At 39.8% G+C, this 13,605-nt stretch overlaps 1 protein-coding gene and 1 long non-coding RNA gene across 6 annotated transcripts in view; one reads left to right on the top strand and one right to left on the bottom strand.

Moving 5' to 3' along the window:
• Nucleotides 1–13,605, bottom strand: part of ASRGL1 (asparaginase and isoaspartyl peptidase 1) — a 28,773-nt gene that overhangs the window by 14,614 nt on the left and 554 nt on the right. Inside the window, exons 1-4 of one of the 4 annotated variants that reach the window (XM_039531394.1) lie at nucleotides 13,249–13,427; nucleotides 12,472–12,612; nucleotides 10,147–10,344; nucleotides 4,746–4,888 (exon numbers count right to left, since the gene is read on the bottom strand). In XM_039531394.1, the coding sequence (XP_039387328.1) occupies nucleotides 4,746–4,888; nucleotides 10,147–10,333 (330 nt within the window). In that variant the 5' untranslated portion in view covers nucleotides 10,334–10,344; nucleotides 12,472–12,612; nucleotides 13,249–13,427. Of the gene's footprint in view, nucleotides 1–4,745; nucleotides 4,889–10,146; nucleotides 10,345–12,471; nucleotides 12,613–13,248; nucleotides 13,428–13,605 lie in introns of those variants that run through there. The other 3 variants (XM_039531395.1, XM_039531397.1, XM_039531396.1) reach the window with 3 other exon arrangements.
• LOC120401424 overlaps nucleotides 11,939–13,605 on the top strand; it is a 28,618-nt gene continuing 26,951 nt past the window's right edge. Inside the window, exon 1 of one of the 2 annotated variants that reach the window (XR_005596439.1) lies at nucleotides 11,939–12,011. This is a non-coding gene — a long non-coding RNA (uncharacterized LOC120401424). The remainder of the gene's footprint in view (nucleotides 12,012–13,605) is intronic. The other variant, XR_005596440.1, reaches the window with a different exon arrangement.

Below are 13,605 nucleotides of genomic sequence, written 5' to 3'. Positions count from 1 at the left end.
CAAGATCATGATCTTAAGATACATCTGCACTGGAATAAAAGACCTGCAGCATGACTGCCGCTGGCCCGTGTCAGCTGACTCTGGCTCACAGGACTCAGGACTGTAAAATGCCTGTGTAGACATTCACAGCCCAGGCTCTGTGAGAAGGGAGTTAGAGAGCCCAGGCTAAAGCCTGATCCTGAATGTTGACACAGCAATTCTGAAGCCCCACATACTGAACCTCACGAGCCTGAGTCAGCTGACCGAGGCCAGCCACAGGTATTTAATTGCCAGGTAAACACACTCACTGTCAAACACTTTTTACATTTTTTTTATTGTCAGACTAAGTCCTTATTCATGAGAACACAGACATGGAACAATTCACAGTAGAAGTGGAGGCATAGACAGGAGTCTTCTGTGTCTTCATAACAATGGACAACACAGTCTTATATACTGAGTGATGTTACCAAACAATAGAAGACATACCTGTACTGTGAGCCTATTAATATTTGTCAGGGAGAAGAATAAAGACAGTGTATTCAGACAAAGCTGAAATGATCTTGTACTTTGCTGAACAAAACTTCCTTTGTGCAATACTGCCCCCTATGCCTTTGTAACCAATCCACTAGCAACCTGTGATTCAAAACCTCCGAGAATTAAAGTGGGAAGAGACACTTAAATACATACATTTCAAAGAACACTTTAAGAAGTCTACCTCCAACACCTGCTCTCTTCTGCCTCCCCCCAACAAAAGGCAGATGGGCAATGGAAACCTGTTCATTGTATTTATTTTAAAAGTGAATATAAATTCTCTTTTAAAATCAATCACTCGAAGCCATTTCATGTCTAAACAAACAACTTTCCATTTTATATGCCCTATTAGGTTATTTAATTTTTAAAAGTTTGTTTAGCAAAGCAGCTCTCAGGTGTTCCCAGCATGCACTGCTCTAGTGATGCCTTCACACCTTAGAATAGGTTCTGAACAGGGAATCTTTGTCAACAGAGGGGGAGTGTCACAGAGAGCCCATTCCTTTAAGATAACTCTTACTAGGAAGGAACATAGGATGATTTATTCTATAGCACTTTTCTAAAAGGTTTGTTTATTTAACAATCTTATTGCATAGCCTACAGCAGAAAAAACATCTGGAATATTGAAAAATGGACTTCCCCTCCCCCTAGAGGGGTAGATACGATACTCGCTTCTTCCCCCACCTATTTTTTCCATGGCCTCTTGAATATGTTTATTAAATTAACAATATTGCAGATATTGGCAATTAGTGGAATATAAATAATATATAGCCAAACAGGAGTTTCCAAAGTGAACAAGAAAGGTCTCAGGGTTAGGGTGGCAAACAACAAATGGTCATGGGTGCCAGTTTAAAAGACTTTGGCAGCCAGCCTTGAATTCAGACTAAGATTGCCATGTGTTTATTCAAAACCCAGGCACAATACAGAACACAGCAAAGATACTATCTCCTGCATTAAGGAGCTTATATTCTGTAATAAAATCTTTGGGGTCTAATTTAGGGAGCTAGGCTGTACTGTAGTTGAAATTTATTCACACAACTCATTCATTGCACAGAAAAACCAAGTAAACCAGTGTTCTGATCATCATACAATCTGTGCTTATTTGAGTTCTTTTCTCCTGAAAATGCCTAATAATTCTTTCATTTTTGGATGGCTATTTTCACACACACATTTCCTATACATCAGTTTTCTATTTCTGGTCATTTCAAACAGGAACTGCCTACGAAGGGATATGTTGGCTCAGTACATTAACCTGCTAAGCCTTTCACCTCTAGACACTTCTCAATTCTGTCTTACGGTAAATCATCAGTTAAAGTTATTCTGGTACTCTCATTTTCGTTTGGCTAAGTTTGACCCAACTGAGAGCTTGAGTTACAGAAAACTAGGATACCCATGGGTGTTGCAGGATTTAAAGGAGTTGTTTTGGCCACCAGATGGAGCCCATATTGTTCCACAAGCAGAACTGAAACACTGATAATTACGAAACAGCTTTTATAATTATTATGGCTGTTTTTCAAAGGAATATAAAGGAGTTAAGCACCTGATTTCCATTGAAATCCAAGGGGATCTGGGCACCTAATACTCTTAGGATCCTTTAAAAAATCCCAGCCTTCATCTTCCATGTATTATGGAGTTCAAAAGTGTTCCCAGTGCATACAAAAAAAAGCTTTATAATATGCAAATATTAGACCTCCATTCAATTTATTAGCAACTACATTTTTTCTTCTTACCTTCCATTAACAGGGTACTCTTTAAAATGATGTGCATGATGTTAAGAGTAGCTAGGGCTGTACAAAGACAAAGTCACACTTGGGTGCAGAGGACTGCTACAAGGCCTAGCTCAGCCATTTTGTAAGGTTGTGCAGGAGGGGAACTGTGGTTGGAGCAGCCAAGCTGGAGGCCTCTGCACCTTCTGTGCACCGCAGAGATGAGGTCTGCACATATGCTGCTGGCCCAAAATTTCTGTCTACAGCAAGCAGAAGGGCAACAGCTGGTTAACTGACTAGAATTCTAGTCAGTGGATGGGAAAAGGTGAATTCCCCTGCTGGCTGAGAATATATCAATTACATCCCCACCACCCACTTGGATTTCTCTGTGTGAAGCCTGGTTACTAGAGCTTTGAGGAAAGAATTTAAATTTTACCAGAAAATAAAATTTTTGTTTTGTCAGATTAATACAAGCAATCTGTTCCTGTATAGTAGCATTCTATTACTTGACTTAAAAATCTAGCCTCAATATTTTTGACTACCAAAAAATTTTACCCACCACTGTACAAAGACTTCACCATGATTGTAGGGAAAGAGAGAGGCAAGTAAATAATAATATCATACAGCTCTTGAAAAGCACTTTTCATCAGTAGCTCTCAAAACACTTTACAAAGAGGGGTCAGTATCATTATCATTTTACAGATGGGGAAACTGAGGCACAGAGTAGGGAAGTGATCTGTCCAATGTCACCTGATAGGTCAGTGGCAGAGCTGGAACCAGAACGTGGGTCTCCAGAGTCCTAGTTCCGTCACCTGAGATGGCTTTTTCAAGAGTGCTTACTGTTAGCCTAACCCTGCTCCCACTCAAGTCAAAAGGTGCTTTTACCATTCAAAGACAATAGCCAAATCAAAACTTTTATCCTTTGAAACATGAATTGCCAAAGGTTATTAAAGGTGACCAGTTTAAAAAAAAAATACAACTTGTGTCTTTTAGAATTTTGAGAGACCTGGAAATATTCCTCTCAGGCTTATTTTTACATTAGAAATGTTAGGCCTTATCTACCCTGGTTTTGCCTGGATGACTCTATGAACATCTGTAGAATTAATGTGAGAAACATCACAGGTGAATGAAACCTTAGTAACTGAGTGAAAAAGGGATTTTTGTCAGAATCCTTAAAGAAAACCAATCTAGAATTTTTATTTCTTTTTACATTTGTTTAACCCAGTGTTTTGATGACAAACATTTTGGTGGAAAGCTCTCTTTGTTAGAGATTCAAACACCCTATTCTTCTATTAAGGGCTAAGATTGCTCCAACTCCAGTTCTTCAGTCCTTCAAGAAGCCTTTCAGGACAAGTCTTAATATTCTTGATCATACTAGGTTACAAGAAGAGAAACAAATACCTTTAAAATCCCACATATTCAGGCTTTTATAAATCATGAAGGGGGGGGGGGAAAATGTTTATACTCCTCCTTTGTAAATCACCTTTAAAGTAGCCAGGAGACTGAGGTAGAAGAAGCATGAAAAATAAACCCATTTAGGCCTTGTCTACATGAAAATATTTCTTACCCTTGTTCAGCTGTGGCAGAGTTGCACTGCTACTATCAATAGTGTAAGTTCTAGTTTAGACAGGGTTGCAAGCACTTTTAACCACCATGTCCTATAATCCTAACTGTGGGAAAAAACAGTGACACCCAGTGTACTCTAGAGCTTTCCCATTGGCTGCAACACTGTGGCTACGCCATTGCTGAAAAACAGGCAAGTAATTTCCTCATGTAGATACCCATTAAGAAGCACTTATTACTGAAGAAAAATGACAACAGTTAACATGTACTCAAGTCCAGATGCTCATGATTTCATTTGCCACGTATTCTGATAAATTATTTGTGTTCAAACAAGTTCAGTTACCACAAGTTGTATCTTTTACTTCTATCTGCTCCTAGTGCAAAGTTGTAGTGATGTCACAGACTAGCACTGGTCTTTCCAGATTAATCATCTGATTAGTTCACAAAATCTTAAAGTAGAAGTGGACACGTCATCTAGTGTAAGCTATTAAACCATCTAATAGAGTCACTATTGTGTCATTTACTTCTATCGCCTGACTTTGCATGATTGTCCCCTACAGACAGACAATCTCCAGTACATTGTCCTGCAAGATCAGGCAGGAGGGCTGTGAGAGACACTGCTCTTATTTAAAAAAAAAAAAGTATCTACAGTATTAGCTCAGAAAAAAAGTGAAAACAACTGGCAAAGTAAATTTGTATATCAATTTCTCCTCAAGTTTGCAAGTATATGCAACACCCTTTTAAGTGTTGAATAAAAATTAGCACTTCAACTAATTTGAAAATCTTAAAATAAAAATAGTCTTGCCTCTTTGTATTCATGCCTATGGTCTCTACCAGTACCACTGATTTCTTCTTCCTTCCCTGATTTAAAATACTACACAAACATCATAGTCAGTGAGGTGTATCAATACATGCAATGAAATCCTAAAATAAAAGAATGTTTCTTATTCAAGTGCACATTCAGCATACCTTTTCCATGACAAGACGAGCAAGCTTTATTGGGTTAGCTATACATTTAACTGCAGATACTGCTCCTGAGGCTAGATTTTTTCCATCCATGATAATGGCATCCATTTCTACTTCACCCTTCTCATTTAAAACAGATCCACAGCCTAAAGACCAAAAGGGTGGGGGGGAAAAAGACATTAAGATCTAAACACGGGGTGATTCAGTTTTATTAGGCAAACCTTTTTTCCAGTTTGTGTATCGGCTTGTTTTAATTCTCCTAAATGCTAAACAGGTTTTGAAAAGAGAAACATTCCTTTTCAAACAGAAATAATTAACAGGACGGTATATGGAACTTAATATAATTGAATTTTAATGGTACCTAAGTCACATTACGTGTGAAGGGCAGAGTTATAAACAACTATAAATGAGACTTTTTCTACCCCAATATCACTTTTTACACACAAAACTATTTTACCTCCACATTCCTCCAACAATAGATGTAATGCAACCTAACTGAATACCCTAGTCTAATCCTTTGAGCTGCTGAGATCAGAGATAAAGGCCCACGGTATCTTGCCAGGCCAATCAACAAGATTTCAACCTCTGTTGGATCTGATGCAATAGCACAAATGCAAAATTCTAGCCAGAGTGAAAAAATATGTTTTCCATTCACCAAAAAAGTCTGAAATATGGTAAAATATTTATTATTAGCAAAAATAAATGAAGGAGTTAAGTAAAACACTAAGATAAAATGCTGTGAAAATCTAAGCAGTTATTGGAATAGCTTTTGTAACTATTTATGTCAATTCTGTAGCAAAACCTTCCTTTAACAATGAGATGTACTGTGTGATATGCAGGGTAGTGCTGCAAAAAACTCTAGTAATTGGAATATTTTATTATGGGTGCTGGTTAGTAATCAATCACTGAAATCAACACAAATGTATAAGTCTTGCACACAGTGGGGAGAAAAGTACAACTCCATTTGAAGTCAAGCTCCTATTAGAAACACTTTCAGTATGTTGTTAACAGGATTGGTGCTTTAGCTGTGCTTAAACTGTGAAAAGGTATTTTCTTGTCAGTAAACACCAGTTTCCATCCTTCTTTAATATTGGTTTAAAAATCTCTGACAGACTCTTAGGTCAAAATATTATAGACCTGGTGACACTGATTTCTGAGAGATTATTCATCAGAGTAAAATTATGTATGTGCTGATGTACAGGGGATGAAGTATCGGTGAGCTCAACTCCTCACTTTCTACTAAAAGCACAGAGCTCTCCTTTCCCCCATAGTTTGAATTCATCCACAATTTAGGATTGCCAACTCTCCAGATTGGCCTGGAGTCTTCTGGAATCAGCAACGATCTCCTGGTGACTATTGAAAGCCATCTGGGAGATTTTAATAGGATATTTTAAGAAAATTACATTACATCATGTTGGGGGGGGGGGGGAATCTCCTGGAATAGCTTCAGTCAGAGTTGGCAACCCTACAGCTGCTCCTGCACTATTCAGGTCAGTAAGTTAGCAGTCTGTGACTACCACTGGCTGCCATCTCCCTGCTGGGTCACATATCTGTTCCTACCTCACATGCCCAGGAAGACAAGTTCATGCAGGTGTTTCAAACCCAGGGTGTTCAAACATGACAGCTGCTGTGCATTGAGATGGGCATAACTAATCACAAGCCACTACATTTGCAGCAGCACTTCACAAAAATATGGGTCATTTAGCTCAGCTTTGAATCAAAGGCAGGAAGCAAGAGCCAAGGAAAACCCAAGGGCCAGCAAGCAGTGGGTCTGACCTCTTCCAAATTGTAGTAGGGGTTGTAGGGCATTGCACTTATCTAGCAGATGTGAGGGAGTCTGTGTGTGCCTTTGTCCGCCCTCCCTACTATCTATGGACCATAGTGTAGCTGGGCCTGCAAGGGAGAAGAGAGCATAAAGAGCCTTATACTCCTTGCACAGGATCTGTAGTCCTTGTACATCTTGTACATGGTAGGTTCAGGGTTGCTACTAGCAGGTCAGGCTTCTGTATGAGATATGGACGGGCTGCAGAGCTATTCCAGAGAGATACACCAGAGATGTAAGACACTTTAATAAACTGCCAGGAATAGCTGGTGTGAACTGGTTATGTTACACAGAGCACCACCTTGTGGCTGCACAATATAATACAGATTAGTTTACACTCCGTATGGAATGGAATTCTAGCACCGTTAGCCCCCACAGAGAGGGTGGGAAGGAGATGTGACCATACCCCTTTTCACCTCAGCCAGTGGAGCTAACCAGCTTCTAAAGGGAGTACATGCTGCACGCTCTGTGCATGCACTTAGATCTGGAAGACATTGTGACTCTTGAACGCCTGCAAGGGCTGGGAGACTCACATCATTCACAACACACAGCCCAACTGAACCCTGTTATCTGAGAAGAGACCTGCATCACTTGGTCCTTACCCCTATTTCCTCCTCACCACCCTACTTGTCTCTTAGCAATGCTGGTGTTTTCCAGAAAACACTACACAATAAAACTGCTTTCTCCTTTATGGAGATAAACACCACGTGGCGGGTTTTAAACAGCCACTCCAATCAGGCCTCTCTTCACATAGCTTTCAGCTCATTTTCTCCTGCTCATTAAATACAGCTGTTCTCAATGAGCTTTAACACATGTAGCTATATATGTAAGTGATTACAACTACTTACCATGTGCATTAGGGAAGCCAAACTTTAACAAGTGGGCTGCAAAACTGTTTCAGCTGAAAGCTCAGGCCCACAACCTTAGCAATTTTTTGTTAAAAGTCAGTTGTCATTTAATGTGTGAAGTACATTATAAACAGACAATGAAATACAGTTATCTGAGCCAAGAGTAAATTTGAGTAAACATCATTAAGCAAAACAATCTATTTCAGGCTTAAAATATCCTGATTTGCTCATTTATAACAAAAGGTGACCACAAGACTCAGTCCAGGAAAAGGGAAGCCATATACATGTACTTTGCTTTACATGCTAGTTAAATGTTAAAACTGTTGACTGATATCTTTTTGGTGGAGGATAATCTGAAGTTTTATCAGCCATTTGTGATAGTTTGATAAATTCGAGCAGTTGCTCGCTGTCACTAGATCAGCAGAAACATCAGTTTAAACACATGGAGCTAAATTCCCCTCTCAGTTACACTGGTCCACTGAAGCCAAAGGGTTCAATGCAGTGAAGCTAATGAAGTAACACCAGTGAAAGAAAAGGAAAATTTCACCAACAGATTCTTTGTCATGTGGTACAGCCATGCCATTTTAGTTGGCTGACATTGGGGTAGTAAAATTCAGAAAGGACATGACTAACAACCTCAAGTCTTGTATTCTAGAAAACAGGGCAAAACTTCCCATTGAGGGCAGTGTTTTGCAGATGATCACTTTTCCTGCCCTAGAGAGAAATACGTAACTTTAAAATATCGGTTACTATGTGTCTGAGCTTGATGTCTACAAGATCGACAACTTGGACAAGGAATAATGACGAAGGGAAGAGGAATGAAAATATCCCCAGATGGAAAAGCTAGGTACATATGTGGTGGTGGCAAAAGAATGGTATACCTACCCTTCCCGAGCCAACTTATTTTTTCTACTCCCTCCCCCCTCATCCCAGTAGGACTCAAGAATAGTAATCCCAGGAGTCACAAGATACTGTATAAAAGGGATATGGAGAGCCTTGGGTCAGCTTTTGGGTATTACAAATTATTTCAGCAAAGAGTCCTGTGGCACCTTATAGACTAACAGACGTATTGGAGCATGAGCTTTCGTGGGTGAATACCCACTTCGTCGGATGCATGTCATATTATTTCAGTGGTCATTGTAGTCAGCCAAGTTTTCAGCCTTTTAAATATATTAAAAAAAAATCTCAATAATGGCACCCAGATATACTACGAAAAACATCACACACAAGGAAACTTTACTCATCCAAGAAGCTCCATTGGCTTCAAATAGATGCTTTGTCTGAATAAAGATTAAAAAATACATATTCACATGTGTATTTGTAGAACCATCTATACTTGTGCACAACAAACCAAGAGACCACATGATCTTTTGGTTGTAATTCTTCCCTTCCCCCCCCCCCATCCTCTGTTTTTCATCATCACACATAGTGTTAAGTTTAAATGTAGGCCCAGACCTTGTGACTGGCTCCCTGCAGGCAGATGAAGACCTAAGATCAAGTGGACCTGCAATAAAGTAGGCAGGACTCCTCAAGGGATCAGGGATTTGCCTGTGCAGACTTAACTGATGTCTTATATGTAAAAAAGGCAATGTCTGGCCAGAGGAGTGCTTGTCCGACACATACAAGGTAAAGCTTTACAGTACTGAAGCATTAAAATAAATAAAATGCTGAAAACAAAGTTCACATACTGATCCATTAACACGAGCAAATCAAATCTCCAAAGGTTGAGGGAAAAGAATAAAGACGGCTCTCATGGACAAAGAAAAGTGTGAGCTCAAGTAGAGAACAAATCTAGGGTTGGTTATATAACAATCCCACCTTGCGTACCATGTTTGCCCCATGTTTCCATTTCCATTTTGCTAACTCGGAAAAGCTTGTCACCAGCAGCGTTTTCTACCCAAGTCAGTCACAGAACAATATAATTCTAACACAAAGTGAAATGGCTTTTCAGGGCGGGAAAGGCCATATGATATTCTCTGAACTAGGTGGCCATGCTGAAAAACAAGTGCTTCTACATAAAGCACTAAACAAATGCGGGCCTTTTTTCTTCAGCTCCATTCCTGACATATTGAGTGGGAGCACAAAAGGAGCACTATTTTCTACTCACTTTAAGCAAGATGATAAAATGGGGTTGGTGGGAAGGGGAAATATTAGACAGCATCACTGAAGATAGGGGCTCATCACTGGTATTCTTCGCAATGAGCGTACTCGTAAGCATTCACAAAATTGTCTACTGTCTTAACAGCACTGGTATTTTGAAGAGAACAATCCCACTCAGGCAGTAGATATAGGCCAAGCACTGACAAAAAGATTGAGGTCCAAGTTTTGCCCATAGTTGCATTCAGGTGATCTAAATGAAATGCCAGGGTTATAATGAAGGTATAATTCACTCTTGAGGGTGTGGGTCTCTTATTAAACTCATAGTACAAAAATGAAGGAATTTCTGCAGAAGAACAACATTGCTGCCCAAGAACAAAGCTGCAGGTTTAAAAAAACCTGAGACCAAAAATAGAAACTCTTCTCCTTTTGTGAATCTACATGCTCTTTACTTACAAGAGAAATAAGACATCTTGAGAGGCCAGCATCCAAACTAGTGCAATCTGTGCTCAACTAAATGCATCATATTGAAAAATCCCCCCCGCAACCCAACAACCAACAGAGCAAAATACACAAGGATAATAATGTGGTCTACATAGACAGATTTCATTCTGTGGTTATATGCTTGAAAAATTACCTGCATTAAAATGTGGATCATCTTCCATTGATATCACTGCTTCTTCAACTGCATCTAATGCATTGCCTCCTTGTTTAAGGATACTGTAACCTTTCAGTGCTGCTCTGGTAACACCTGAACGAGCTCCTTCTTCCCGATCTTTAAAGATGCGGCCAGCTCCACCATGAACCACAATAACAGGCTTCATGCTGCCAAATCCTTGCCAATTACAGATGTAGAAACATGTTATTCAGAACTTATTTTCCTAAAACACATGCAAGGCAAGCAGCTTTAGCAATTGCTCCTGTTGGTGTTACTAGGCATAACCCTAGGTAACTTGGGGGGGTGGAAGACCACGAGTGTCAATGAAGCACCCCTGCTTTAGGCCTAAGTAAACCAAGGCCCCCCCATGATGAACTTTAACCAACCTAAGTGGCTGCAAAACAGAATGTGTAACAGTTCAGTTATCAGTTGCAACACAGCTCAAACCTGTCTCAAGATAACTGCAGAAGGAAAAATCACTAACAAGCTGCAGCTGCCAAGGTTGATGTAACTGCTACAGGGGGAGGAAGAAGGGGGGAATCAGCTTGGGTATTAAAAAAAGGGAAACTGCTTGTATCAGTGTACTTTATTTGAGACGTGTTAGCCTCCTTGCACCCACTTTGAGATCTCAAATAAACTTTGTCTGCTTCTCCACCCTGGTGTGTTCATTGGCGCGAAGCACACCAGGCAACGAACCCCGCTGTTGCCCCCTCGGGCCCTCTGTGCCGGCAACACTCCCTTCTTCATGTTCCAGCCCCACAGATTAAATCCACTACGGTGCTCAGTGTGATATTCACTAGATTTATTTTTCAGGAGACTGAACATTCTCAATACAGGCTTCCTGATTCTGTAATTCACCTCAAGTGCTGACAGGGCATAAGTATGTTGAACTTCACTGCATATTGCAAAGACCATCTATTTACTCAGCCTTTTCCTGAGGGATGGGTTGAGGAAGGAGGATTTTAAAAGGTCCATTCGTACTACCACTATAGTTAATGGAAGTTCTGCATGTGACTTTAGTAGATGCAGGACTGACCCTTCATACCTCCTGGGGAAAGAGAATTTGGTTTGAATAATTATATCATGTGTATTTTCAATTATATTATTCATATAGCTTGAGATACTGTGATAGGCACAGATTTTATACTCAGAGAAAATAAATAAGAGCTCGACAAATGAGAAGTAGAATTATACTGAAGAAAGGCAAAAGAGAAAAACACCTCTTGGGAGAAATATTATACTTAAATACTTTTGTCTGTATAGTCTCTTTCTGCATTATGACTATATATTTAGTAAGTAACTAGAGCCCAGAAATAGCAGCTGCAACTGATTGAATCATATGGTTAGGTGAAAAAGAAGGAAAAAAAATGAGGTCATGACAATTCTGCACCTGAAATGGTTTTGGTTTCAAGTTGCTCTTTTTATACACTGATGGCAGAATTTGGTCTTAAGATATATGCAGGTGACCTTAATTCACTTCAGTGGGGGCTGTAATTTTTTTTAAGTGAATCCTAACTTTGACAAGCTTTTAAAAATAAGTTTACACACTATATATCTACATCTACAAGATATTGCACTTGTCTCCCTCAACCTGTTTTAAGAAGTTTCACTTACATGGGGAGAAATAATTCTTCTATAACAAATGAGGCAATTAAAATTTGAGGCTTGTTCCTGCTAATCCTTCCTTCACGTCAGGTGAATAATCCTTATCCTCCACTTTAATCAACGTGTTTGCATAAGTAAGTTAAAGCTACTCACCTGACATATGTTAAGCAAGATCTGGCCTTAGTTTAAAACTTAACTAATGCTTTTGCTTGGATTTCACACCTTTGACCACTTGCAAGGTAAGAGCAAACTTTGTACTCTGTGAAACAAGATGCTAAAAGCTGGTAGTGAACAGTTTAATTTTTATCTTTAACTGTATAGAAAGGAACATTAATTGGTTTGCCTCTCTGTAAAGAATGAGAAATAAGGCATCTTGAGAGGCCAGCATCCAAACAAGTACAGTTTTCATTCACCTAAACGTATCACATTATTCACCTAAACGTATCACCTCATTATATTCTTTACCTTCCCAAATGTTAACTCTGAGGTATATGATTGGCATTATTTAGTCCTGGACACTTGACTGGTTTAGAGGCTCAATCTTTATAAGCCATAGGGTTTTGGAAAGAGAGCTTTATACCATATTACCACTGTTACTTATAATAGCACACTAAATGTGCTAGGCATTGTACAAATACATAGGGAGGCACCGTCCCTGATGCAAAGGGGTTACAGTCTAAAAATGGGGCACACACTTACTTGATTATAGTTCTGAAAGATACTAAGGTATTAGACTTTCAAGCCGAGGTATTTATGTAGGGCAGCATTTGTATTATTAAACAAACAATACTTTCCTCTTTGTCCGGGAGAGTCCCATAGTTCGAAGAGAGTCTGGCTTTACTAGAGGAGGGATACAAAATAGTTTGGGTTTAAAAAAAAATGCTCTAACACCAGTTTCTGTTAAATGTGACACAAAGATAATATAGATGGTGTCATGTGATAACTTTAATTGGCACTGTTTTAGGGTGACCTACATAACTCATTCATTACTTTGCAAGTGGTAAGGAGTTTACCCAGCCCCAGCTCTTGCAGATCAAACTTTTCTACCCCCTAATCATGAACCCTCTCAATAGATTAGATTTGTGGTACTGACCACTACCGAGATTAAATAAAGGGGGAAAATACACCTCTTAGCATAAAATGATACAGTTTAGAAAGGCAGATTTGTTCCCCTGCCCTTTGGGAGAGGGAACGGCTTTCAGAACTCCAGTCCTCACACACACTTCTTCTGGGGACAAAGGATTTTGCTACACGATTTTCAATAACGAGAATTTAAATGTCTCCCTCATTCACAATTCCCCACCAACACCTCCAGACAAGCGACAGTTCCCAGAAATTCCTGAGAATCTCCCTGTGGACCAAACCAGCGCGAGCAGCAGAAACAGCAAGAAGCTGCTGCTGCAGCAGGAGAAGGAGGAATACATTCATTCACGCCGTTGCAGGCTGTGTGTTTTGTTACAGGATAGCGTTACTCACAAATGGTTGTTCTTGCAGGCTTCACTAATGAGTAGAAAATCTTAACGGGGGGACACAGGAACAGGAGCCACCGATCTGCAAATGTTCAGTCCTACTTCCGCATGAGACGGTTCTAGTGTAAAAGGCTGGTGACCGCTTGAGCAGCAATTATCAGGCATGTTTGCCCTTAGTAAAAAGAGCTGCTCTCTTCCAGTCTTTGAATGGATTTGAAGGCGGAAGGCTCCCTTAGTTAAAATGGCTACCAGTTCCTGGGTCCTCTCAAAAGCGAAGCTAGTAAAGGCTGCTGTCTATTGCTGTTAATAGGTTTGAAGCTAAGATGTCCCCTGTTAAGATTTCTACCCCCCACTTATCCTCTAG

Source organism: Mauremys reevesii, linkage group 3 (genome assembly GCF_016161935.1).
Source record: "Mauremys reevesii isolate NIE-2019 linkage group 3, ASM1616193v1, whole genome shotgun sequence".
Taxonomy (NCBI): Eukaryota; Metazoa; Chordata; order Testudines; family Geoemydidae; genus Mauremys; species Mauremys reevesii.
The sequence above is the reverse complement of the archived record's forward strand: the minus strand, read 5'-3'. Positions and strand labels throughout refer to the sequence as shown.